The sequence below is a fragment of the Micromys minutus genome (assembly GCF_963924665.1).
Source record: "Micromys minutus genome assembly, chromosome: 27".
NCBI lineage: Eukaryota > Metazoa > Chordata > Mammalia > Rodentia > Muridae > Micromys > Micromys minutus.
The window spans coordinates 38,979,845-39,007,139 of record NC_137962.1 but is presented as its reverse complement, the minus strand read 5'-3'; the positions used below and the strand labels follow the sequence as shown (position 1 = coordinate 39,007,139).

The following is a 27,295-nucleotide window of genomic DNA, read 5'->3' as shown; positions in this document are numbered from 1 at the left end:
GCACAATGGACTTAGCCACATGGGGTCCCCACTGTCATACAGGTCTACTGGATTTCTTCATTAGATGAGCACCTACTATTTGGTAGATATGGCCTCAGCTCTTTAGAAGGTAGGAAAAAGGGGGTGAACAGGATTGTGTATTTTCTAGAATTGAGAACTTGAGTTCAGAGGTAAGGTTTTTTTTTGTTTTTTTTTTTTTGTTTTAAGATTTATTTATTATATGTGAGTACTCTGTAGCTGTCAGACACACCAGAAGAGGGCATCAGATCCCATTACAGATGGTTGTGAGCCACCATGTGGTTGCTGGGATTTGAACTCAGGACCTCTGGAAGAGCAGTCAGTGCTCTTAACCACTGAGCCATCTCTCCAGCCCCTAGAGGTAAGTTTTTGAAAGGTCTTTTTCTTATTTATAACTGTTATGTTTACCTTAAATTCACCTATTTGTTATGTGTCTGTATGAGAGCACACATGCCTCCCTAAGTATGTCAGAGGTCAGCTTTCAGGAATCATTGTCTCCTTCCACCGTGTAAATTGTGCAAACTGAGTGCTAGGTACCAGAGTTTAGTGACAAGCACATCTACCAACATGGAGTGTTATTGGGGCGAGTGGAGGTAGGGTTGAAGATCTGGAGCTGACACCATGTGACATCCAGGGGTAGGCAATTGCTGTGGCTCTGGGAATACAAACCTAGGGCTCACAGGTACAGCGACGGGCAGAGACTGGATGAGGTCATCCGAGCAAAGGATGTAGATCAACGAGGGAAGAGGCCAGACAGTGAGTTGTAAAGAAAAGCAATGACCTCCACCCACACCGCCGTTCTCCAGAGGTGTCACATGAATGCATTCACAGGACACAGTCTGAGCCCTGACAACCCTGGCGGCTCTGGCTGTGGGTGCCCAAGAGCCGGGCCTACGGGGGCGTGGCCTCACTCGGGCGTGGGCGGGGCCTCGGTTCCCGGCGGCCGCTCTGGTGCTTGCTGGCGACTGGGGCGGTGACGTCACTGAATGACTGGGTTTTTATGAATGAAAGGAATCCTTTGCGTGAGTAATTCCGGGAAGCTCGCCTTACAACTGCGCGCGGCTCCAGCCCCCTGCGCCGCCTGCCCCATAACAAAACTCGGAGCGGCGCTGCGCGGAGCGGGGTTCCTAGTGAACTGCGGTCCTGATCGATCGGAGAGGAGTGGAGCTCGAGAGTGGCCTGGGACCGCCACCGCGACTGCCGCGACACGCGCGCACTGAGCGCCGGGCCTGGTGGAGAGCGGTAAGGACGTGCCAGGGACGGAGACTGAGCTCCAGGAGTGTACGCTCCGGGTCCTGCCTGGGCGGCGCGTGGTCCGGCCCCTTCGGCGCCCCCGAACACCAACTTACCGAGGGGCCTCTGAGGGGCTGGCTGGAAGGCGGTGCGCCCGCCCGGGAGGAAGCCCGAGTGGGGGCGGGGGCGGGGCGTGCACGTACGTGACTCGATGAGAACAGTCCCTGGAGCCGCGCCCAGCACCTTGTGTGCGCGGTTTGTTTACGTCTCCCGGTGGCGTGCGTGCGCGCGTGTTCTCTGGGGAGCGCCTTGGGTTCTGTGGGCACACGGTGTACTTCGGGGTGTGTGTGCGTGTGTCTGTCCGCACGCGCTCCCTGGAGATTGATACTAGCTAGGTGTATCTTGAAGTCGGTACGCACCAGTGTCCACTGGAGCAAATGCGGAATAAGGACCCGAGCGAAGGAAGTGGCCTGATCGGTGGTCACACCAGGTCTGGAATTTTTCTCCCTCCTCTTCCACCCTCCGTCATCCTCCCCCTTTCCACCAGCCGGGACTGCCCGGCCCCTGTTGTCTCTGGAGTTTCCCCTGACTGGAGCCATGTGACATCAGTGTTTGTTCCTCGCCCAGCGCGAGTGTCTGCAGCTCAGAATAGAGCAGAGGTTAGCCAGCCAGCCTTCTGGCCACCTGGTGGATCTGGTAACCTAGTACATGAAAGTCCTTCCTTAGCCCCAGATTTTCTGGCTCAGTATGGACTGTTCATCCCTGGATTGTCACATTCCTCCTGTCTCAGGAGAAACAGGGAGAGCCAGAACGCTTGTGACAGATTGGGGAAGGCAAGGCTCCCGGTGGCTTCTGGTGGCTACTGTGGCTGATCTGGGTGTCACCTGCTGGGTCCTGGAGGGTGGGGTGAGGCCGATTGTCCCACTCACTCCTCAGATTGGACTTCTTAGACTGAACCTCTGTGTCGACTGCTGGACCCCAGGGTTAATTAAAGACTGGGCCAGCTGGCACATCTGGAGTCCACCCAGAACCAGCAAGACCAGCAGCCAGTGCTAACCCCTAGTCTTCCTGAGGGAAGGGTTAATGTGGGAGGGGAGGGATGTAAAAAAACACCTGTTCTGGGAACCCCATAATCCCACTCAGATTTTCCCTCTTGCCCCCCACCCCCCACCCCACTTGAGGGTTCTAGAATCTGAGGAGGTGGGGAGGTGTCAGCTGAGCTTGTTAGGGGGCGGAATTGATGATATTTTAACTTTGAGCCTGAGGGTTCTGCTACCACTGTGAGGTGGTCCCCATCTGCAGCACAATGGCAGGAGAGGCTCTGGAAGATGCTCTGGGAGCTGAGATGTACAGCCTGTTTTCCAGCGGGAAGTGGAGTCAGTCCCAAGGCCTGGAGCTGGAAGTGTATATAGAGTTGGGGGTTGTGGGTTTGCAGCCAGGACCGTAGGAATCATGTGGGTCCATCCTCAAACCTCATCAGGAAACATCCCCCAGTAGTAGAGCTGGGAGTCAGAGGTGAGGGGAAGTGATGGAAACAGCCTTGGAAGATTCTGTTTCCCTTTGAGTCCCCAGGGACCCAACAAAGGTCAGAAAGAGGGTCTTGGAATTGTAGTTATGACCAGTTGTGAGCCATCATGTGGTTGCTGGGAACTAAATATAAGTCCTCCTCTGTAGGCGCAACAAGTGCTCTTAACCACTGCAACACCTTTCCACCTTATTTATTTTGGAATGGAAGACAGATTTATTTGAGCTCATGCTGTGAGGGAATATACACTCGCTGGGGCAGGAAGGGGTGTTGTCTGTGGCTGGGGGTGGCACTGGGCGACATGGGGCAGCATGGGGCTGCTGCCTCCTCTCAGTACACCTGGGAGCTGCTCCGCCAGATGTTGGGGGTGAGGCCGACAGGCAGATCCAGAGATCTCCTGCTAGGAAACAAAGTAAAAGAACCAAAGAAGTAGATACAGTGTAACGGGGGGATAGGTAGGAGGGAGGGAAAGCCACTTTTGCCAAAGGAGCAACAGGGCTCCTACGTAGCTCGGATCCATCAAGGAAGGTTGCCCTGAGGATGTGTCCAGGGACTAGGTGGCTGGTGGTGACTCTGGAACCCTGAAGACAAGAGCTATGATTCCTCTTTGGGCCTTCAAGGCTCAGCACAGGACCTGGCATAGAGTAGGGGCTTCCTGGATGTGTGGCTAGTTGAGGAAACAAGCAATGGGCCCATGCCCTCTTGCTCTGTGACACAGATGGAAAGAGGACCTGGGGTCCAGGGAAGCAGACAGCAAGACTGTGGGCTATTGGAGGCTTTTTAGGAATTTCTCCCAAATAAGCAGGTCCTATAGGGTACAGGAGCGTTCCACACGCAGAGCCCCTGTTCCTTTTGCCCAATAGTCATTAGGAAGTCCTATCTGCTCATTTGTCGGTTACTAGGTAGAAAGGAGGGGACCTGTTAGCAGCCGGAGGCTCCTCTGTGGCCTGGGGCAGCTGACAGCGTGAGCTCTGTGGTTTTGATTTTTCCCCCCCAAAGATTCTTTAAAACTCATTTTCTATTTATGTAGATGTTTGTGCCTTAGTGAATGTACCACATGTGTGGATGCCTTTGGAGGCCATGTGTCAGGTCCCTGGCGCTGTAACTGCAGGCAGGTCTGATCCCCTTGAAGTTGTAGGTCGTCTGCAAGAGCAGCAAGTGGTCTTGACCACTGAGTGATTGACTTCGCCTGGTTATTTATTTATTTATTTATTTATTTATTTATTTATTTATTTTTGATATAGGGCCTCATGTAGCTGAGCTGGCTTTGAACTTCTGGTGTTCTTACCTCTGCCTCCTGAGGGCTTCCATCCTGGTGTACATCGAGACCACACCCACTGACTAGCACAAGGTCTCAAAACATGCCAAACATGGTCAAGTTTGTAGGTCTGTGTTTCTTCTAGTGACCCCTTTGACGCTATTGGAGGTGGAGGCGTGGGAGGGGGCACAGCAGTGGTGAGGCTGGAAGAGGAAGTGCGCCCCAGCTGAGCAGGTGGAGGAGAAAGGAGGTCAGGGCTCCATAGCCTGGCTGCTTGTGCTCTTGTGCTTCTGCCTCCAGGAGGCCCTCCCTGGTTTCCTTTCCTTCCTCTCATGCTTCCATTATGCTAGGGGCTTTGGAGCTTTATGCTGGGCAAGAATCTGACACTGGGAACTCAGACAATGCCACTGCTGGGTGGTACCTTAGGCTCAGGGGAGGTTGGGCATGTTGGGAAATCCAGGCCCAGAGAAAGGCAGTTGACAACCTGAAGCCACAGGGCTAGAGTGTGGGTAGCTGAATGGGGCTGGACCGGCAAGCTGTTGCTTCCCTGGGGTGCCGCTCCGCTCAGTCTGGCTTGCACCCTTCCGGCAGGGAGGAGGCGCTCTGCATTTGCTGCCAAGACTCAGGCAAACACATTTTTTCCCTCTGTCCTCAGCCAGTAAGCACTATGGCTCAGCAGCCAGAGAGGAGCCCGTGCCAGTGGGTGGGCCGCCTGCAGGATGTCTCGGGTGTACAGCTGGGGGCCAGAGACAGGGACAGGAAGGCCATGGCCCATGGCTGGGCAGCCGTCATGTTCCCCAGAATGAGCTCACTCCTGGGTCTCCAAAGAATACAAGGAACCTCAGACCTGGAGTTGGCCCTGCTGGCTTCCCCAGGAAGAAGAGAAACCTTGAGGGCGGGGTCCCTGGGTCAGGCAGACTGGTGGCAGTGGGCTGTCCTTGCCTTGTGTGCTGGAAGCCAAAAGCCAAAGGTGATGGGAAAATCCCCCTTCTCGTGTTGGGACATTCCCTCTGAGACTGGTTGATTGCTGAGCTAAGACATTCCTGGATAAATGTGGGCCTCCATGGACGTCTAGGATGCCACTGAGGAACCTGAGGTCAGAATGGGGGTTGGCGGGACAGAGGAGGATGGGCAGGTCCCCAGCCTTCCTAGGGCCAAGCACTCATTGTCTCTAAAGAGTATGGCTGCAGTCCCATTTCTTGGGGGGCACAGGGGACTGGCTGTGTAGAGAGGGATTCTGAGGCTACTTGAAGAAAGCAGGGAGGGTTTGAAAGACTTGGGCTGTTCTGGCTCACCGGAAACAGCTGATTGGTTAGAACTGTCTATACCCACCCACCCAAGTCCGACTCTGACTTGACTTAAGACTCATGCATTTCACACACTGACTTCACTCTACAAGCAGGGAGGGAGGTTCTATAAGCACTCAGTAGGTCCTTAGTTAACCTATGCGGGAGAGACCCCCTTCTTCCACCAAGTCTCTTGATTAAGCAGTAATCCATACCCCCACCCCCACTCAGCTCCACCCAGCTGGCAAGAAGGCCTGGATGTGTGCGTTGTCATTTGCAGATTCCATCCATTGCCAGCCTAACCCGGTTCAGGCAGCAGAGGCAGAGGGGCTTCTTCACAGAGGTGAGGAGACAGGGTGCCAGAGAAGGGGCTGTACAGAGGGGGTGCTGTGAGGTGTCTGGCTCAGTGGAGCTTCAGTCCTGGGCTCTGGCCTGTGAGGCTGTGTTCCCTCTATCACCCTCTCTGGGCATTACTTGACAGTGTAATCAGGAAGATCATGAAGATGATGGTGGGTCAAGAGTGAGTCCCAAAGTCAGACAGTGGTGGCCCAGGCCTTTAATCCCAGCACTTGGGAGGCAGTGGCAGTTGGATCTCTGAGTTCGAGGCCAGCCTGGTCTAGAGAGAGTTCTAGAACAGCCAGGGCTACACAGAGAAACAAACAGTACTGAGGTGGAAAAACCCAACCAGTCCTGTTATTTTTCCAGTGTCAGGATTCTACCCCCATTGCAGATAGGTAGCTATGTATGTGTCTTCTAACAAGTAATTACCCTCTCTGGGTCACTACCTAGGGCCTTTCCTACATGCAGTTCTGTAGGTGGCCCTTGCTGGCTATGCTGGCTCAGAGCCAGCCCCCAGAGCTGGCTGCAGCCCTGACAGCTGGTCAGGCTCAGCAGTTTTCCTAAGTTCCCAGCTGTTCTCTGCCCCTCTATTCATATGACAAGTTCTCACTAAAACTGTAGAAGAAATCATCCCACTCTACAGATGGGATAGTAGAGACCCGTCTACTATCTACTGGAGAGAGAAGTAGCTCTCCCTAGGTTGCACAGCCTGAAGAAACAGACAGGACTCTGGGTTTGCCTCCCAGCCTGTGCCCCTTTCCCTGTTTCCTGTGCCCGGATCTGGGCCAAAGATCACATGGGTGGGGTCCTGATGCTTGTTCCAGTTCTCCTGACAACTGTGACATCGGCTCCACATCCGGGCAGATAGCAAGGAGGATGAGGAAGCCACCTAACAAGTTTCACTCACACCTTGTTCCCATAAGCTGGTCTTGGAACTCAGCTGGGTCCCTGACCAGCTGGGTGACCATGAGAGAGACTCCAACCATCTCTCACCCTACTCCTTGTTCACCTGCTCTCTGTCCCTGTTGGGCCTTTGCTGGGCAACCTCAAACACCCAAGGCTGACTCAGCTGTGTGGTGCAGGGACAACAAGGACATGGATGGTGACACCATTAAAGGAGAAAGGCTGAAGCAAGAAGGGCTGGGGGACAGGGGGCGAGCAGAAACCTTTTGGACAAACTGAGGGGAAAAGCAGAGAGGTATCAGAGGATGGCGGTGGGGGGGGGGCAGGGTATGAGTGTGAGATGAAGTGAGATTCCCCAAGGCTGGAGGCATAATGGAGGGAGGCAGGCTGGTTGGGGCCAGCACGGTAGGGCTGGGTACTGGGTACAGGGCCTCCTGGGGCCCTCCATGGGTGCCTGGACGCTGTCTTCTGACTACTAGGGATCCATGGGACCCGTCATGCAGTGTCATGTCAGATTTATCTCAGTCCCATCCTACCCAACTCCCCAGTGTGTGGCTCAGACAGGGCACTGTTTAAAGAAAAGCCGCAGGCACAGTGGCCCACACCTGCTGCTCAGATGACTGAGGCAGGAAGATCAGAAGTTCTAGGCACTCCTGTAAAGTCAAGTGGAATTCTTTACCCAGAATCAGCACTGGAGCCTAGACCTGCCCCAGCCCCGGCCCCAGGTGCAGCTTCCTCTAGCTACACCCATCATAAGAGGCACAGTGGCTTTTTGTTCCGTAGAGATAGGGTCTTGCTATATAGCCCAGTCTGGCCTGGAACTTGATATGTAGCCAAGGCTGAACTAAAATGTGATCTTCCTGCTTCAGCCTCCCAACCCTAGGATTACAGGGTCATGCCTGGCTTGGTGGCTCTTGCTTAGTTTTTGGTTTGTTTTAATTTTTTTTTTTTTTTTTTTTTTTTAGGCAGGGTCTCACGTAGCCCAGGCTGGCTTTGAATTAACCATCTATATGATGACTTGAACCTTTGACTCTCCTGAATGTTGGGGATCACTGCTTTGTGCCTCCACTCTCCAGCAGGCCCCCTAAGAGACCCTGCTAGCCCTGAGGCCACAGAAGCTGTTTCAGTCAAAATGTCTTGAATGGCCAACTTCCCTTTCCTCCTTCCTGCTGACTGAGCTGCTAGACCCCTGACCTGGTAGGAGTTCTTCCTCAGAAGCCCCAGACTGTCCCCACCTCGGCCTGAGTCACACTGAGAATCCCGAAGTTGCCACATGAACGTGTTCTCAAGCCAGACACTGTTCTCAGCCCTGGAGAAACCATAGAGGATTCAACAAGGTCCCTGCTGTTGAAGAGGGGACCTCCTCACAGGGCAGACACTGGGCAGGGTGCTGCATGCATGTGGTAAAGACTCAGTGTGAGATGTGTATGTTAGCACGCCGGGTACAAGCGTGTATGGAGGCCAGAGGTTGTTGCTTAGAGTCCACAATTGCTCGTGGTCTTATATAAGTCAGAAACCCCAGTTTCAGCTAGCCTAGCTAGCTCGCTTGCTCTGAGGAGTCCCACACCCACCCTGTCCATGTTGGAAATACAAGCAGAGCACCACACTTACCCTGTATTTACATGAGTTTTGGGGATCCAAACTTAGGACCTTTTACATTTTTAATACGTATTTTTATTTCATTTGTATGAGTATTTTGTCTGCGTGCATGTCTGTGCACTGTGAGTTCTATCCCCAGTGCAGAAGGAAAGCAAAAGGGTGGGAGAGATGGCTCATGTAACCCAGGCTGGCCTCGAACTATGTAGCCAACATTGACCTTGAAGTCTTTCTTGAACCTCTGCTTCCAGGGTTTGGGGTACAGGTGTGAACCACCACACCAGCTTCCCTCTGAGTTTTTATCCACTTGTCTCCCCCATTGCCCTGTACATGGCAAACTGCAGCTAATCAGAAATTGCTCACTGGGGGCTGGAGAGATGGCTCAGCGGTAAAGAGCACTGAGGTCCCAAGTTCAAATCCCAGCAACCACGTGGTGGCTCATAACCATCTGTAATGGGATCTGATGCCTTCTGGTGTGTCTGAAGACAGCTACAGTATACTCACATACATAAAATGAATAAATAAACAAATCTTCTTTTTAAAAAGGGAATTGGTAACTGAAGGAACGTGAGGCTCCTAGGCTCACGGGGAAGGCTCTGGGGACCAATGGGCTAGCTTTAGGCTAGGGGACAGTTGCTGTTCCCTCTAGAGCAGTTGTTCTTAGCCTGTGGGTCTTGATCCCTTTAGGGGTTGAATGATCCTTTTACAAGGGTCACAGACCAGAGACCCAGCATTTTAGATATTTATACTACAATTCATAACAGTAGCAACATTACAGTTAGAAAATAGCAATGAAAACAATTGTATGGTCTGGGCTCACCACACCATGAGATGTTAAGAGGTGCAGTGTCAAGGTCGAGAACCACTGCTCTAGGACCGTGCTGATTTACTGGTGGGCAGACCTAGGCAGTTTGGGAAACCTTTCCAAAACATGACGTAGCACAAATCCTGCTAGAAAGGAGACGTGGGTGTTGTATCTTGGTAGCGTGCTGGTTAGACTTTGGACTTGATGAAGTGTTCACTGACCTGCACACATATGTTTTGGGCACATTTCTGTAGATAGCCTGTAATCCCAGCACTCAAGAAGCAGAGGCAGGAGGATAGTGAGTTTTAAGTCTAGCCTGGATTACAGAAGAAGGCAAGTGAGATGGCTCTGTGGGTAAAGGGGCTTGTGGCCAAGCCTAAGGAACTGAGATCTATCCCCTAGAACCCACAGGTGGAAGTTAAAATATGACTCCTACATATTATCCTCTGAGCTCCACACAACTGTCACAGCTCTGGTGTACCTGGCTGAGGCACACAATAAACGTAATAAGAAATTGAAACAAACCCAACACTTGCATGCCCTGATCCCATGTGGGAAAGGTGGGTGGAAGGATGGCCCATCCCCTCAGTTCACATTTGTTGAGAACCTAGTGTATATAGGCACTGTCCATGGTGTGGTGAGGCTGTGGTGAAACTGGCACTTCGGTGGAGAAGGGGGTGGGGAGGGACAAGCCATCCATTGGGATGGGATGTAGAGAGGACACCTCTAAAAAGGTGGCACTGGGCAAAGACCTAGATAATGAGGAGTCACCCTGGGGAGCTGGGGCAGGACTGGGAGAGCCAGAGCAAAGGCTGAACTGTTGGGGTCAGAGGAGGTTGGCATCAAGTTTGAGATAGAAGCTTCTAATGCCAGGTATGGAGATTGAATTTTCCTCAAAGTAAAACATGAACAAACCAACCAAGGTGACCCTGAACTTCTTTCCCTCCCAGGTCTCCAACCAGGAGGGCACCTTCTGCAAAAATGTCCGTGGATCCTTTATCCAGCAAAGCCCTGAAGGTGAGGCGCTAGCTCTTTGTGGTCTCTTTCTCTCTCTGTTGCTGCTGCTCCTGGTAGAGCAGCGACGTCCCAATTCCCCCTTTCTTCCTGGAAGCCCCAAAGGTCGCTCAGCAGTGACCAGGCTACAGCGCTTCCCCCATGGCAAGGGGCTTTCCAGGCTGGGTTTCTCAGCTGGGTCCAGGACTTGACACGTGGTTAGTTTGAGCCCTCGGTGGCCTCCTGTGTGCGGATGCTGGTCCTGCTCACCTTCAAGGTCTTGGCTCAAGTCCAGTGGCCGCCGAAACGGGGAGAGGGAGGGCACAATGGGAAGTGGGGCGGCATCCCCGTGCCTCAGTTTCCCCATGATCGCTCAGGTCAAGCGCGAGCTGAGCGAGAACACGCCGCACCTGTCGGATGAGGCGCTGATGGGGCTGTCGGTGCGCGAGTTGAACCGCAACCTGCGCGGGCTGTCGGCGGAGGAGGTGACGCGGCTGAAGCAGCGGCGCCGCACACTCAAGAACCGCGGCTACGCAGCCAGCTGCCGCGTGAAGCGCGTGTGCCAGAAGGAGGAGCTGCAGAAGCAGAAGTCCGAGCTGGAGCGCGAGGTGGACAAGCTGGCGCGCGAGAACGCCGCCATGCGCCTGGAGCTCGATGCGCTCCGCGGCAAGTGTGAGGCGCTGCAGGGCTTCGCGCGCTCGGTGGCCGCCGCCCGCGGGCCCGCGGCCCTGGTGGCGCCCGCCAGCGTCATCACCATCGTCAAGTCCACGCCAGGCCCCTCCCCTGCTCCTGACCCCGCCCCCTGCTCCTAGTGCCCGCCCCCACCCCATCAACACCCCTCGGACCCACTCCAGTCCTAAAGAGCCGGAGTGCCTTCTGCTCCCAGTCCCTTTTCTCTGCCATCCGTTGTAGTGACTTCACATTCCTTTCCTGGGCTCTAACTCTTGCAAGCACCCAGACTGGGACATGATGGCCCTGGGGAGGGGCAGCTTTGCTAAGTTGGGGGTGGGGGGAGGCGTTGGGGTTCTAGGTTTCCCTGGGCTGAACGTCCATTTCAGATTGGAAGAGGACATGTAGAAATGGCCTGGAGAACTGTTGGAAGAGGCTTTGTTTGGATTGTGCCAGTATGCCCTTCTGACCCTCCCAGAACTCCCAGGACTAGGTGTGTGGCCTTGTGAGACTGCCCTGCTGGGAAGCAAACTCAAGAGACCTCCCAACTGTGCTTGGGGATCAATGAAGCTCAGTTGACACATGGGCAAACTGTCAGGCAAAACGACCTAAGGCCACTGAGCACAGAAAGCTGAGCTGCAGACCCAAGTGCGGCCTTCTTACAGCTTCCTTAATGAACATTCCAAGCATGGCTTTCACAGAGGGAACAGTACACCAGGACCGAACAATGTGGTTAGGAAGCCTCCCTGGCCTGGGAGACAGCTGTGTGGTGGGGAAAAAGAGAAGCTGAAGGAGAGAGGAGGTGACAAAGGGATGACGTGAGGAGCTGGCCAGCCAGAGGAGGGCTAATGGAGATGCCCACTGAGGTAGAGACAGACATTACAGTCCTGATGCGTGGGAACAGGGTGGGGGTGGGGTGACTTGGAATTAAGGCTTCCACTTTGGTCCGGAGTATCTGTGGTTCTGGGGGGGGGGCAGGCTGACCACTGTCCCCCCAGCACCTTCCCAACACTGTATACAGCTGACTCTTCCACACTTATTTATTGCGCGAATCTAAGTTATTCTCACCAGCCAGAGTCCAGCTCCTCTTCCCTGGGAAATACATGGGCCCTGAGCTGGACTTATTATATTTTATATCTACAAATAAATCACATTTAATCTTATATTTAGGGAAAGCTGGACGGCAAACAGGTTTTTTTAAAAAATTGCGCAGCTCCCAGAGTTTATTTATTTTCTGACTTCATGTGAGCCAGTTACTTGTCTTGAGTATTTTGTAGACTTTCTGAATAAAGTCAAATTCTCTTTTTCCACAAGAAAAGTGCATATCCTGGATTGTTTTGCGCATGCTCTGAATGAGTAGCCTCAGATGGGCAGGAAGGGAGTTTTGGGATGGGGAGGTTATATACACCTTGCAAACAGGTATGGATGGACACAGACAAAAAAGAGCACACACTGTACAGTGCCAGGCAGAGAGAGGTCCTAAGTTTTGAAAACTCTTCCTGCTACTTTCACATGGGTCTGATTTCCTACAGTCTCATGGGAACTACTTCCCAGTGTACTTGATGAAGAGAGAAGTGAATTGCTGAGTTCCAGGAGACAGGCTTCAGTCTTAGGAGGGATGTGTGTACTCGCTGACTCTCCTATCCTCGGCGAGGAGTCTTCAGCCAGGGGACTAGGGTTTTCCTGGGTAGTACTTCCTGTTTTCTTGTAGCTCCAGTTTACTTTGAAACAGAGGTTCTCAACCTTCCTAATGGTGGGAACTTATAATACAGGTCATGTTGTCGTGACCCTCTAACCATAATTTGTTGCTACTTCCTAATTGTAACTTTGCTACTGTTAGGAATCATAACATAAATATCTGATAATACAACCCCTATGAAAGGACTGGTCGACCCCTAAAGGGGTTGCGACTCACAGCTTTAAAGGCGCTTTAGAGGAATAGTCTAGAAAAGCCAGATAGGCTGCAAAGCCTATAGACCAGAGGACTAGAACGAGAATTTTTTATGTGGCTAGTCAGGGAGGGAGAAGCCAAGGAAAGGGGCAGAGGGGAAGAGCCAGATCATGTGGCTTGGCTGGACCCACAGAACTTTCTCCCCCTCAGATTGGGGCTGTGCCAAGACTTCTTCCTGAGAGGCTAAACTCAGGCCTGGCAGCAGGAAGGGGTAGCTGGTGTGGGTGGGCATGTGCACAGATGAAGTAGGCTGTTCCCCTACCCACATGAATTCCAGCCAGGCCTGTCACCCATAGGCCAGGCTCTTTGAAAGGCTTGAAGCATTAGAGAAGGTACCCTTGACCGGTACTCCTGCCCTAGGCTCCTAGTTCATAAGGATGGAGGATGGGTTCAGAGAAGCTGAAGCGGGTGTGCAAGTCTCTGATTTGATTTTCTGGGAGATACCCATAAAAAAAGGTCACCACCTCCCTCTGGAAAAACAAAACAACAAGGACTGAGGCCCAACCCTCTCGGGGATGGGGGAAGGAAACTCCTTGGTTAGGCTGCCTGTGAAGAAAGGAGAAACTGTCTAACAGGGATGTGGAACCTGATTTTAGTCCCAGACAGCGTGAACACTCCCCATGACCTACATCCACTCCGCACACAGGAAGAGGGCGGACACCTCTGCCCACGGCCACTACGCTTCTCCCAGACACAAGAGGGGGAAGGAAACAAAAAAACCTCGCTGGCAGGCAGAAGAGATTTCAATACAATCTGTATTGTCTCATATATATTTCCTCCTGGCTTTATTTGCTTCTGTCACGCATTTAAAATATCACAGAGACCAAAATAGAGCGGCTTTCTGGTGGAACGCATGGCAGTCACACGACAAAATACAAAACTAGGGGGCTCTGTCTTCTTATACATCATACAATTTTCAAGTATTCTTTTTTTATGTACAAAGAACTACTCTATCTAAAAAAAAAATTAAAAATAAATGAGACAAGATAGTTTATGCATCCTTGGAAGAAAGAACGGGAAGAATGAATGGGGCAGTTGGGTACAGATTCCTGTCCTCTGTTCCCAGGGATCACTAGCTTCCTACCACTGAGCTCCCCCACAGCCTCACCCATCTTGTCAGCAGGTAAGTGCCAGGGAGGGTGGGGACCAGTGGGGACAGGAACCAGCAACATACTTTGGCCTGGAAGATAAGGAGGAGTCTCAAAAAACACACCGGGGGAAGCAATCCCAGGAGGGAACCATGGCCATGCCCCAAGGAGCTCCCACCTTTCTGCTGCCTTCTTGGGCAGCTTGGGACCAGCTGGCCAGGCCCTCTGGGTGGGGCCAAAAGCTGGCCTCTGGGCCGCGAGGAAGGAAGGAGGCTAAGAAGGTTGCTAGGATGCAACAGCCCCATGAGGTCCCTCCTCATGGATCCCAGGGAAGGAACCTGTTTGTTGCAGAGGTGACCAAGGGGAGAGCATCCAATGAAGGCTATAAGGTAGGCTCTTCTCCACCTACTGGAGCCAAACCCAAGTGCTGCTTGAATGCTGCTTGCCAGGCCCCCTGCAACCCTACCTTGGAGGTTCCAGTCCTGGGAGGCAGCTCTGGGATGTAAGGTGTAGAGGGAGCCAGGGAGAGAGTGGGTGGTCCCAGACAAGGGTGCCCGACCCAGCGCTGCAGAACCCTGAGTGCCAGCAGCTCAAGAAGCAGTGCCTGGAGCAGGCGGGCACTGGGGAGGGGCTTTCATATGTGACTAAGGCACAGAAGAGATGGGCCAGGGGCCAGATGGAGCAGAATACCAGGCCCTGTATGGTCAGGGGACCCAGGAGGGTCTGAGACCACCCCTACCTTGGCCCTGCTGCATAGCCATCCCTCCAGCCTCCCTCTGGAAGTGATCTGCAATGTGGAGACTCAGACTTTTCCTGTGACCCAGGAGGGATAAACCTCAGGGAGACCAGGACCCAGTAGGAGTCTTGCCTGCTCCACTGAGGAGGTGGTGGGGAACCCAAGCCCTGGCACAGTCAGGAAGTATGGGGGCGGGGGGTTGGGGCTCTGCCCCAAACTATCAAGAACTGGACCCAAGTGAGAGGGCAGTGTGGACTGCTGGCTGTTCTCATGGTGAGAACACCCAAGGATCCAGAGCTCCACATGTCACCAAAGGGCCCATAGGCACAAGGCATCCTTCCTAGGTGGGCCCTGAGGCTCCTGGGATCTGGCTCTGATCCTTGCAGCATGTCAGACAGGCCTAGGTTGGAAGAGGAGGAGGCTCCCCAGAGCATTCACATCTCTACCTGCCCAGAATGTGACAAAACTCACATTGGACAAGGGTGAACAGGGAGAAGCGGGCAGGTGGGAAAAAACCAGGTTGGGTCTGGGTATTGCACAGTATTGGGTGGGCTGGGCCTGACAGCTCGGCAAATATCCTGTTGGGGAAGGGGCTTAGGATGCAGCTTCTGGCCAATGCACAGTACAGGATGGGTAGCAGAGAGGTGACAGCTACAGCCACTGTCCTCTGCTCCTGCTCCAGGTAGTGCAGGGTTGGCCAGGTAGAAATATTCCTGAGGCCTGTTCCTCTGGAAGTGATATGCGAGTTTCTGGTCCAATAAATAAAAGGGCGGCAGCCACACTGACTGGCCGCTCCCCAGCCTGGCAGGGGGCCGGAGGAGACACCTCTCCTTCCCTAGAACTCATCATCAGAGCTGAGCAACAGAGTCTTCTCATTGTCACGTGCACCGCTAAGGCTGTGGGACCGGGAAAGGCTGTGGGTGCCACCACGCCAGGTGGGCCCAGGCTCCAGAGTGGACTGCTGCGTGTACTGCTGGTAGGCAGGTGAGAAGTTGTGGATGGCATCCTGAACGATGTCATGAGGGTTCATGGTCTCTTTGAGGCTGCTGGAAATGCTCTTCATGGGTGCGCAGCGGCCTGCAGGGAGGAGGCAAGTGGGGCATGGGGCCAGAGCAGAAAGAGGAAAACTTGATCAGCCCCTGTTCCTGGGACAGACCCCACCCCAGTGATCTCTTGCTCCCTCCTGGGACATCAAAGGGTAGGACACCAAGGCTGCTGCTGACAAGAAGAGACCTGGGGAGCTGTGAAGAAGGCTAGGATAAAGGGGCAGAGGACAGCACTCACAGGGGGTGGGGGGAGAGGACAGGGCAGATGGGGAAGCTGCAGGCAGTCACTGGGCTCACAAAACTCCAGTGCCAGGCTATGGGCCCCGCCTGGGCTGCTAAACCAGATACAAGAGGCCCCACAGTAGCAGGCTGGCCTGTTGGCTGTCCCTCCAAGAGGGCAGGAGCTTGTTACTTCAACATGCTTCTAACTTATTCATCTGAATATCCAGGTAGGGGTGAGGGCACAGGGTAGGCTACCAAGCCAAGCTGGACGGATGAACTCAACCCTGGGCCCAGGCCTTGAATGGGACTCATAGTCTCTTCACCCTCTCTGTTGTCTTGGAAACACTGCTAAAAGCCCCTACCATTACTTTAGTGGGGGCACTGTGTCCCAGAGCCTAGCAGCCCGAGGCAGCCAAGCACTACGAAGGCAGCCCTCTTAGTCAGGTGCTCAGGGCTCTTGCCCAGGAGTGCCAGCTTGGAGGAGTTGGGTACACGGAGGTTACAAAAAGGCATGCCACTGACAGGAGCAGACCGACGTGCAGGACAGACGTGCAGACAAAGCAGAGAGCAGACCTACCGTATGGGCCGTATGTCGGCACTGCCCAAGGCCAAACCCAGAGCAAATGCAGAGTAAAGGGGCAGGGAGAGAAGCCGAGGGATAGAGAGGACAAGAAGACAGCTGAGTGAAAATTGCCTGCTCACCCCAGGCCCAGTGACACCCCCCACCCAGCCCCAGACACCCAGGCTGTCCCTGAAGGACACTGCTCATGCTGACAAGGGTCATTCTGATGACAGTGGAAAGTCCACTCCACATCTGAGGTCTGCTGGAGCTAGGCCTACACGGAGCCCTGTGTCCTGCCACGCTCACGCCAATGTATAGCTTTGCAAATCAAGGCTCGGGACAATCACAGAGCGTGCTCACCCCAGTGTAATGTGAGGCTGGGAGGGATGGGGTGCCATGATTATGAGAATGGACTACAGTAGCTGCTTGTCCTGGGTGGGCTGTTTCTTCTAGGGTGGGTGCATCTATGGGGGGGTCTCACCTGAGGGAAATACAGGGAAAGACCACCATGTCACCGGTAAAGTGTTCCTGCAGAGCCACCAAGACACAACACCCCTCTGTGCAAGACAACCTGGCTTGCTTCTAGCAGCCTGGCTAACCAGGTTTAAGAGGTATGGATAAATGTTATCAGATCTTTCCCACTGGGGCCTAGCAGGAAGCAGAGTGGGGTTGTGGGGGGCACCAGCCAGCAAGTAGTTCAGCAGAGAGAGTAGAGATGCCCTCAAATACCAGGGTGGCAGCTAGTACACCAGTGTGTCAGAGGGCACAACCCAGCAGAGGCAGCTGAAGGTCTCTTCTCAAGCAAGAACAGTAGAGGGACTGGACAGGGACTTCCCATGCCAACCACAGGAACCTATGGTGGGCACTGAGGCTTGGGGGAAAAGTGTTTCTGCCTTCCAGCCATGAGGTAAAGCTGACAGCAACTGGACGGCAGATGCTTTCATCAGGAGGCTTCCCTTTCCCGCCCCTGCAGTCTCACTGGATGGTAGCCTCAGGATTCCCCTCAGGAACAAGCCTTCTGTCCCCCTGGCCCACTGTTTCTCCAGACACCTGCACTAGCCAGTCACAGAGGTGCCTCGGGTGGGCCCTACCCACCAAGATCTTTCTAGGGCAGTCTCCTGTACCGCAGGGGCCGTGGGATACTGCCTCAGTAACGAAGGTTAGAGGTGTGAAGAGCCAGCACTGGAAACTGCCTTCTGACCTTGCTTCTCATGGGGAAGCAGCGTTTCTGTGCTTTGTTCCTTGAAGAGCCTCAGCAGACAGATGACAGGTCAGAGCAGATGCTACGCTGTGGAGTTCACTAGTCTGTCCTGGCTTCCTTTTTTCCTTTTCTCAAACTCATAGTAACCCTTCTGCCTCAGCTTCCTGAGTGCTGGGATTCTAAGCATATACCTACCCTTCTATAAATCTGTGGGTCTCCACACTAGGACCTACATGGATGAACTGAGCTTCTAGAGGCAAACTGGGGGTCCCTCTGGACTCTGACAGCCCCTCTGCTCTGACCTCTTTACTCTTCCTCCATGATGGTTAACCCTTACAAGATGCTGGGTGGTGGGGGTCTCATGAGACTGGGGTCCCGTCCTGGGTAGGAACCTAGCTCATACCTTGAGCGTCCAGTCTCTTGTCAGCGTAGACCTTGTAGGTGAAGGCATGCCGCAGGGCCAAGGCTGCGAAGAACATCTCAACACAGATGATGAAGTCCTGATAGCCGGCAGCCACAGTGCCCTCACCCACTGACACGCGGGCTGAGTTGATCTTGGGGATGGCCCCGCACTTCTCTAAGATGGCCAGAAGCATGCCTGGACAGGGAGAGTCACTATCTGGTCACATACTGGATCCATTCCCATGCCCTTCATTCATGCAGTGCCACCCAAATAGCCACATGCTCCAGGGCACAATAGATACACTTTGCTCCTGGAGGCAGGGATGACAGCACTGAACCAAAGCCTTTGCAAACCCCACTTTCTCAGGCACCTGTCAGTCAGAAAACTGGGATATTGCTAACTATACATGGCTCCACAGATGTTTCCTGAAAGCTTTACCCCTCCCAAGTGCACAGTGGCCAAGGTATCTCTGAGTTCCAGGCCAGCATCTTAAAGGACAGCACTTTGTCTTGGGACCCACAGTTCTGGAAGCATCAACTGGAGTGGGAGGTGGGACTGAGACGGAAGTGGGCATGGGGCTGTGATCACCAGGCTGAGAGGAGGCCGACCTTGCCAGAAGGAGAGAAAGATGACGGACTTGACCATGAAGAACTTGAGGACGGGGCTGTAGGGACTGAGCAGCTCCCGCGTGGCGAAGTAGAAGAGGAAGAGAGCGTAAAGGGCCAGGCTGACCGAGATGTTGTAGATGATGGTCACGTAGAGGTACCCACTGGTGACACTGTGAGACAGGCATGCTGTGGCTGGGACCAGCCCTGCGAGGGCAGGCTGCTCCCTCCTCTGCCCTGCCCACAACCTGCTCCCCATGGGTGACGGCTGTGCTCTCCAGCAAGGTACAATGACCTCCTGGAGGGAGGGGACAGGGGATGGGGACACAGTGGGAATGGGGAATGGGCGTGCCTGTGAGCAGGCCAGCCTGCCATTACTGCTTCACCCGCTCACATGGAGGTCCTCCTCTGAGCCTCCTCCTGATGGAGGACACTAGAGGGAATCTGGGGCTATGCTGGAGGTGACAAGTGTCAACAGTGGGCATCCTGAAGCTTGCTCTCCTCCTGATCATGGTGGACTCATCTGCTTAGGTGGGCTGTGGTACAGGTTACAGGGAAGAACTCAGTGCACAGGGACTGCTGTAAGGTGCCTTTACTAACCCACAAGTGAAAAGGTGTGGCTGGTTTACACAGTAGGGCCTTTACATCCAGGACTAAGGACTGCTTCCCAGGGCTCCTTTCAGAACCTGCCTTAGAGCAGCCACCACCTTCTGAGACTCACCACTGTACATCCTGAACATGAGCATGATTGGCCAAGAGCTGGCATCTGAACCAAGAGCAAGATGGCCACTGCTATGCTCAGGCTCAGAGATTGAGGGAGGTCTGAGCCCCATGCAATTCAGGAGACCACAGTGGGCTCTGTCAAGGTAGGGACCCATCTGTATGCCAATATTCCACCCACAGAGCCCAGGGGAGGACCCCTGCTTACTCAAAGTCCCCGTCCCGGTACTTGCCAAAGGCCTGGAGGATAACAGTGCTGACGGCCATGAGTGGCTTCACCACACAGAACTGCAGGGTGGCCTGTTGGGGAGACAGATGAGGCAGGATAAGTAGGGGTGTTCAGCCTTAGCATCTCTTCTGGCAGCTGGGCCTATGCTGGTTGCTAGGAAGGAGGAAGGAACTACCTACAGGGGAGGCAGAGTGTGTCAAGAGGATGTTGGGGACTCAAGGACTAAAACCACAGGACCTAGTGGGCCAGGAGCAGCAGACATCTCAGAGAGAGCTCAGAGGATGAGAGGCCTTCAGGAAGATGCAGGATGCAGACAGAGGGAGCAGCTCCAAGCCAATGAGATGCTTCAGGTAAAGGCGCTTGCTTGCCAAGCCTGCTGACCTAAGTCTGATCCTCGGGACACAGTGGGAGACAAAGACTCCTGCGAGTCACACGGGTGCATGTGCATGTATGTCCGCACACGCTGCTCATACAGAAGCTCGCTCGGCATCATGTGAAGGCCGGGTGGTCACACAAGGAGCTCAAGCTTCTCGTCCTTCCTTCCGCTTCCTTGTCCATGCTCTGGCCTGGCCAGGAGTTCTGTAGAGCTGGGGTCTGAGCAGGCTGGAGAGAGCCTTCAAGAGCAGGTGGGGGCAGGATACCCCTTTAATATGCACGAGTCCCAAAAGGTACATGGGAACTCAGGACTGGCTGACTGTTCACTGACTGACTGTTCACTCACTCAGGCAGTAGGCGTCCGGATAAATGTTAAATAACCCATGCCCACAGCACAGAGGTGCCCATGAGGACAGAAGACCCAGATGCAGTATCCTCCCGAGGCTACCTATTCTAGGCACAGTCAGGCTTTTTCAAACTTGCTCAATCACAGGAGGATGTGCTAAGCCAGCTCTGCGGTTTCTGTAATTCAGTGAGGTGTCCGTATCACTACAGGCTCACACTGACCTAAAAGCCATCATCCTCAGTCAGAAGCCCTGAGTGAAGGGGAGGCAGTGGGCACATGAAGCAAAGTGCCTGATGAACTGGTGGGGCTGCTTCTCGTGAGGGACTTTCATCACCTCAGTCACACACAAGTAAACTGAGGCACAAAGCTAAACTGGCCGATGCAGCAACTGGAGCCCAAGCCAGCAGGCTCCAGAGCCTTTGCCCAGCTACACCATGGGTCGGTCTGAGGTTCACAGACCAGGCGAGATGTCAAAATCATGTCAGTCCCAGAGTGGGCAGTCCTTTCTAGAGCTCTGTAGGGTTGGGTTGCGGGAGGAAGCACTGACCTGAGAACCCTTACTCCCCTCCCTTCCTCTGTCACCCCCCGATGCTTCCTCATAGGGACAGAACCCAGGAAAACACACACACACACACACACACACACACAGTGCTTTTCCACTACACTGTAGCCCCAGCCCAGGAATTTCCCCTTTTAACAAATGCTCCAAAAGACTCAGACACTGGGCTCCGGGCCCGAGGACATCCTGGCCCACCCTATGGTGCAGGAATGAAGACAAGACTGTGAGCACAGGGGTGCCTGCTGGGAGCCTTCACATGCTCCTTTCACTCGCTGCCTGCCATGAGGAGGTTCCACAGCTGAGCCCCAGAGCCCACAGGAGGGGAACGGCTTGTACCTGGTGCTGGTGGGGCCAACCGTGTTCTCTGTTCTGCCCGAGAGCAAAACTTTGAGAATAATGTAATGATCAAAAGCGGCTGTGAGTCACAGCTGGGCCTAGACTGAGTGGCTGAACCACATAAACAAAGGCCCTGCAAGCCCCACCCTGGACCTGACCAGTGTTAACCACTTCGGGACCACTCCATTGGAGAGAACCTGAGGCTCCCTCCGGGAAGCAGAACCAGCAGCAAAATTGGGGCTTCGGCACGTCCACTGGCAGGCTGCTGTGTAGGCATCCATGCTGTGGGCCGAGCCTTCTATAGAGGCCAAAAAGAGGGATAGTCTGTAGTATCCCTGGCAGGGGGGGATGTCACTTCTCTAACTACTTGGCCATGTTGGAGGGACTGACAGAGGCCCCGCAGAGGCCCAAGGCAGTCATGAAGTCTGGGTGTGCCACCCACAGACGCTACTTCCCGGAATGAGCCAGAGCCATTCTAAGGACTATATCCTCTTCCTCATCTGCCCCCTCAGGCACCTCTTGGGGTGAGTACTGCCACCTCCATTTTAGAGAAGGACAGACAAGCTTAAGAGAGCAAATGATGAGGTCACACAGTCAGAGAAGCTGGAAGTCCAGCTCTAGCCAGGAAGTGGTGACCAAGAAGACCAGCAGCCATGGCGCTGTGATTGGAATGTGGGAGAGGGCAGGGGCTGCGCATTCAGGTCTCTAATGCCTAAACCTTCTTGGCCCAGAAACAGGGATGAGTTTTCAAATTGATGGTCCAGAACCTGTGTGCTTCCTGGTTCCTGAACACAGCAAGATTCTGAACCAGTTTCTCTGGCCCCAGGCTGCCCCTGATACTTCCAGGATGTTCACTGCCAGTCTCAGCAGATGACACTACCATGGCGTCTCCAGAACAGCTTGGGGACAGCTGGGGGTCCACAGATATGGCACAGGTCAGCATCACACCAATCATCTTCTAGGACAAAGGTCTGAACCAGGACCCCTAACCTGCTCCCAGACCTGGGGCTGTGGATGGGCACATACCTGTTTACAGAACCGCAGGAACCCGATGGAATAGGTCTTTCCCCAGAGGCAGCACGTGCCATACATACAGCTGGACCTGGGAATGACAAGTAGAGAGGGCTGGGGCCAGGGGGTGAAATGGTCTGTGTGCCCACCCAGGGAGTGGGGTGCTCTGTGTGCCCACAGGGAGTGGGCGAGGTCTATGTGTTCCCCTGCCAGGCTGGAAGGTGCCCATGTTGGCTCAGGAGGCTGTCATACTCACTCAATGGCCTTCCCTCTGATCTCAGACATGATGGCACTCTCTCCCCCAAGGTACTCATAGCACAGGCTCAGGAAGTTATAGATGACAAAGGCTGTGAAAAGTCCAGAGCAGAGTATCCAGGTCAGCAGAACGGTCACTCAGCGCAGAGCAGCAAGGCCAGGGCTAAGCTGCAGCAATACTCAGCCCTGCGGTCTTCTGGTGATGTCTGACCCTTCACAGTACACAGAGCAGCACAGAGTTGGGGCAAAGAGCCACGTTCCAGGGCCAGACTGCCCTGCTGTGGACCTGTCACTTAGGAGCTATGTGGCTTTAGGCAGGGTTCTCAAGCTCCTTGTGGCTGTTTCCTCATCTGTGAGCTGGAAACAAGCACTTCTTTAGCCTGCTGTGGGGAGAAGAGCAGCAACTATTCGAGGCCCTACTGAAGAGTGAATTCCCAAGACATGCTCCCATGTGCTCAGGAAATGGTGCGACACTTACTCCAGAACTCCCTGAAGGGAGGAACTGGGTTCTACCCCAGTACCAACCCAAAGCCCTGGTACCTGCAGCCAACACGGAAGGAATGAAAGTCAGGGGATGGTTATGGCACCTAGTCCCAGAAGCATCTACAGAAAAGGCCCAGGGCAGGCCACAAGCCTACTCTCAGACTGGCTTCCACAAACCCTCCCTCTGGGGGGACAGGAAAGGAACCCTTCTTCAAACAGATTCCCCCAGAGAAGCCACAGGGCCCAACACCACCTCCCTCTTGCCCAGCAGTGCCTGCTTTCTTTCAGAGGACATGCCGCCAGAGCTTACACCCTTCCCTTTCTGTGTAGCCTGTGTCTGGGCCAACCACAGCAACACCCAGCTCTGACGGAACTGCTCAGACTGCCACTGCATTCAGCTCTCAGCTCAGGACTGTCTATCAAGTACACAGAGCAGCCAGCGTGCTGTTTCACTGCAAACAATCCCCAGTGAGTCACTAATAAATTCACCAATTCTCAGAGAAAGGAGACGAGAAACAACCTCCCCAGACATGACTGGACTGGTCAAATCAGTTCCCCTGTCCATCTGGGAAAATTCATCATCCCCTTTAGTAGCAAACATTTCAACCCCTCCCGAGGTTTCTACCCTGCTTTAGACAATTTAAGTTCCCAGAGGAAAAGACACACACATAGCCTTTACACTTACAGTAAGCATCAGTACAACAGCTGGTCAGAAGAGACACAGGTAGGGTTTAGGTTTTGCAGGCTTGGAGTCAGAGGAGGACCATGAAAGGGAGAAGAGGAGGGCAAGAGGAAGAAGTGGCCACGGGTTAGGTGAGCCATACGAACATGGTCCTGAGGGCTGGCTGGTTGGAGTTAAGAGCAGCCCAGATAGAACACAGTAACAACTCGGGGTTATCCATAGGAAAGTAGATTCTAACAGCACAGAGGGTGGCAGCTGCCCAGCTCTTGTTTCGCTCAAGGCTTATTAAAAATATAAAGGCTGATTGTGTTTTTTTTATCCGGGAACTCAATAGCCAAAGGTGGGGTAGAAACACGGGGTCAGGATTAAAGTAATTTCTAAAACATTTTCCCTAGGAAAATACAGATTCAGACCCAAAAATGGCATTTACGCAAGAGGCATCTACACAGGCCAGAAATAGAACAGAGAGGCTGACACATGCCCAGGAGTGGGTGTAATTCAGGTTGCAGGCTACCGTCCACCACATTCTCAATATGACTCCAGACCTGGTCTCTGGGAAAGCAGTACCTACCACAGCCTGCATGCCAGGCTGTGTGCTAGGCCGAGGGACACATTAGTGACCATGGGGCCCACAGTCCAGAGGGAAGTGATAGTCTCACCTCCTCCTGCCCTAGACTGCTGGATATTTGGAACTTTCTGCTCCATTCTAGATACCACATGTCAAGTTAAAGAGTATGCCCTCAGGAAGGGAGGATGTAGGCTTGTCCACACAGCAGATGGGCACCCACAGTCTCATGACAGATCCCACAAGGACTTCACTTCACAGACTAAAAACCCTGTTCTCCCTTCATCATGTAGCTGAGGCTGGCCCCAAACTGGCAGAGATCCTTTGGCCTCTGTCTCCCAAATGTGCTGAATTACAGGCATGTGTCACCACACCTGATTTGGAAAGAGTATTTCTAGTGAACATCATCAGAGAGGGAGGTCTGAGCTCCCAGCTGATCATTAGAATCAAGCATCAGAAGCAGGCCCCTCAGCAGACACTGTTGTCCTCCAGTCCTCAGTGGCAGCTTGTCTGGTCAGTAACTACCTAGACAGGAGGTTATAGCCCACGCTACTACAGCCCACTTGGTGTTTTAGCTGTAGTCGTCCCTACAAGCGAACAGCTACAACACTCAGCCTGGGAGCTCAGGACTTGGGTAAGAACCTGCTCGGAAGTGTCCCAGGTCAGGAGTTATATACTATTCAATGTGCACCACTAACTACACCCTGCCACATGGTAGGCACTTTGTACAGAACTGATGGTCCTGAGCGCATCTGGCTGCTCCAAGCTCTCTCCTGTTAAATGTGAGCACCTTCTGCTTGACTCTGTCTCTCTCCAACACAGAAACTCTGAGTTGATCTGGAGAGACCACACTATCTGGGACATTCCAGATAACTGAGGGGATGTTTGGAAAACAAGTGCCAGCTGTGGACTAAAGTACTCCCTGCTTGGCATGCCGAGCCTCAGAACATCCCTCCCCATTTTTCAGGAGTGTGTGGGCAATCACAGTACAGTGGATCAACCCTATGCAAATGTGCCCAATTCCAAGCTGCTCCCAAACCCTCCTCTCAGGTGGCTCCTTATCCTTTATACATCCTGCCTGACCCTGCTCCCAGCACCCCACAGGCTGCTTCTGATTCCTCTTCCTTCAGACCTCTCCCTTTACTCAGATCCTCTGAGCTCTTACACTTCCGGTTTGTGAGCTTGGCCAGTGGTGCCTTTACCCATCAGGTGTCCTGGCAGCAAACTGGCCTATGGTTCTTCTTAAATTATATTCATTTACGTATCTGTACAGGTGTGGACATGTGTGTGGAGATTGGAAGAGCTCGCCTTTCATCACATGGATCCTACAGAGGCATTATGGGCATCAGCCTTGGTGGCAAACATCTTTACCCACTGAGCTCCCTCCCTGGCTCCCGTCCTAGGCTCTTCATTCATTCACTGCACCCTCTCTGTCGAAAAAGATGGTTCATTTTGGGCCACATGTCAAGACTCAGTGTATCTAAAATACAAACTCTGGGACCAGGTGTGACGTTGTACATCTGTGATGCTGTGCAAGGGAGGCTGAGGCCCAGGGCTCACGGATTTGAGGCCAGGCTGGGTTATACAGTGAGACCTATCTCAACAACAAGAATCTGAACTCTGAAACGGGCAAAGGACACTGTGTTCCTCCTAGGTGCGTAAAATCTTTTTCCTCTTCTTCACCAAGCCCAGCGTGCATCAAATCCTGGCTTCATCATCGTCAGGTCCTAACGGGCAAGTTTTGCAGCTACCTGCAGCCCTGTTTTCACACTGTGTAATAGGTATGTGATGCATACTCCATCTGGTGCCAGGGAGAGAAGAACCTGGGGTAAACTGTGAATGCCACACAAACATCAGGAACAAAACATACTGTAGGGGGCAGAGGAAGCTGCATCTCTACCTCTGCTCACTGAGCCTTCCAGACTCTTAGCTCACCTCAAACCCATCAGACACCAAACCCGTGGCGATTGGTTCTCACCCCAGCCCTGTAGTCTCTTCCAGCTCGGTGTGAACTACAGCTCTCATCAGGTGGGTGCTATGTGGAGCTGGGGCATCCTGGGAAAAGCACCCAATACCTCTGAAACTCAGCCCTTGCCAGGTTGCTACCTAAACAATAAAATTTAAATAATTTTTAAAAGGAAAAGAAAAATATCAAAGAGACAAACAAGGAAAGGTCTCAGGCTATGAGCTGGGGAGTTCAAGCTCACAAGGCCTCCCCCAGCACGGTGACTACTACTCTATCTTTGGTGAGATTTTGGAACTTTGAGGTTGAAAACAAAATCTTAAAAGCCTAGAATATGCAAGCAGCTGGATCAGGGTCTAACAGACTCCCTAACAGCAGCAGCAGGAGCTGAATTCAGTGAGAAGAAGCCTTCAGGACCTAGAGAACAACTCCCAACCTTGAGGTATAGTACCTTCCAAACGACATCAATCACAGAGCAACCCACTAAAGACACGTCACATCAGACTTCCTACCAGCAATCCCTGGGCCTCAGGAAGTTGGTGGAAGATGGGCCCTGACCAATGGAGAGAACCAACCACAGATGAAGGAGAAAGGGGACAGGTGAACCACGCAGCACAGGAGAAGCCAACACAGGTCCAAGAATGACAATGACTGGCAGCCTAGATGCCAGCAGTGGAGGCCTGGAAAGCCGGCAGTGCAGACCGTGGAGCCTCATCAAAGGAGAGCCAGGGCTAACATTCACACACGGCCACCACAGGGAGAGCAGGATTGGCTATTTTAAAACCCAGTTGTAGTGTTCAGGGATAAACAAGTGACAAGCATGGAAAACTGGACAAACCCAACATTAAAACAAGTAGCCAAAACCCAGGCGTCTACGCCGGAAAGACAGAGAGAGCGCTGCAAGCACTGCACTCGGGAGCAAGTGCCCGGCTGTGGAAGGAGCTGGTCCCCAAACCAAAGGAAACACAAGGAAAAGAAGATGGGGGGGGCAGTGCAAGGCTCAGCTCCAGGCAGCATTTAAACACAAACATGCACATTCCGATTGCACACCTAGAGAAATCTGTAGGGTCTCCCCAGCACGGTAAGGATAAGAGAAGTGTTAGTGTGTGTGCATGCATATGTGTGCACAAATGTGCGTGTGCTTTTTTAGGTAAGTTAGAGGCAAAGAGATCTGAAAGGAAGTACAGAGGAACAGGTGAGAATGAGGGTCAGGTACTGTGTATTGTTTGTGAATGCCCCGGGAGATGACAGGCCAGGGACAACAGCGTTGCTAGGAGACAGGTGGCTGACAGTGGGGCTGGGTGGGTCAGGTGGGAGGAACAAAGTGGCTTC

General features: G+C 53.3%; 2 protein-coding genes across 7 annotated transcripts in view; one reads left to right on the top strand and one right to left on the bottom strand.

Moving 5' to 3' along the window:
- Positions 1-1,063: 1,063 nt before the first annotated feature.
- MAFF (MAF bZIP transcription factor F) lies at positions 1,064-10,929 on the top strand. 3 transcript variants are annotated; one of them, XM_080939563.1, is made up of 3 exons: positions 1,064-1,260; positions 9,914-9,980; positions 10,334-10,929. In XM_080939563.1, the coding sequence occupies exons 2-3, from the start codon at positions 9,945-9,947 to the stop codon at positions 10,766-10,768; spliced, it is 471 nt and encodes a 156-aa protein (XP_080795689.1). In that variant the 5' UTR covers positions 1,064-1,260; positions 9,914-9,944; the 3' UTR covers positions 10,769-10,929. The 3 variants fall into 3 exon arrangements, with proteins under 3 accessions (XP_080795689.1, XP_080795688.1, XP_080795690.1); XM_080939562.1 differs by lacking the exon at positions 1,064-1,260 and adding an exon at positions 1,608-1,741; XM_080939564.1 differs by lacking the exon at positions 1,064-1,260 and adding an exon at positions 7,646-7,759.
- A 2,385-nt stretch (positions 10,930-13,314) lies between these two features.
- Positions 13,315-27,295, bottom strand: part of TMEM184B (transmembrane protein 184B) — a 40,272-nt gene continuing 26,291 nt past the window's right edge. For 3 of the 4 annotated variants that reach the window (XM_080939396.1, XM_080939398.1, XM_080939397.1), the window contains exons 4-10: positions 22,272-22,362; positions 22,031-22,106; positions 19,368-19,459; positions 18,443-18,612; positions 17,835-18,029; positions 16,246-16,266; positions 13,315-15,477 (exon numbers count right to left, since the gene is read on the bottom strand). In XM_080939396.1, the coding sequence (XP_080795522.1) occupies positions 15,236-15,477; positions 16,246-16,266; positions 17,835-18,029; positions 18,443-18,612; positions 19,368-19,459; positions 22,031-22,106; positions 22,272-22,362 (887 nt within the window). In that variant the 3' untranslated portion in view covers positions 13,315-15,235. The remainder of the gene's footprint in view (positions 15,478-16,245; positions 16,267-17,834; positions 18,030-18,442; positions 18,613-19,367; positions 19,460-22,030; positions 22,107-22,271; positions 22,363-27,295) is intronic. The other variant, XM_080939399.1, reaches the window with a different exon arrangement.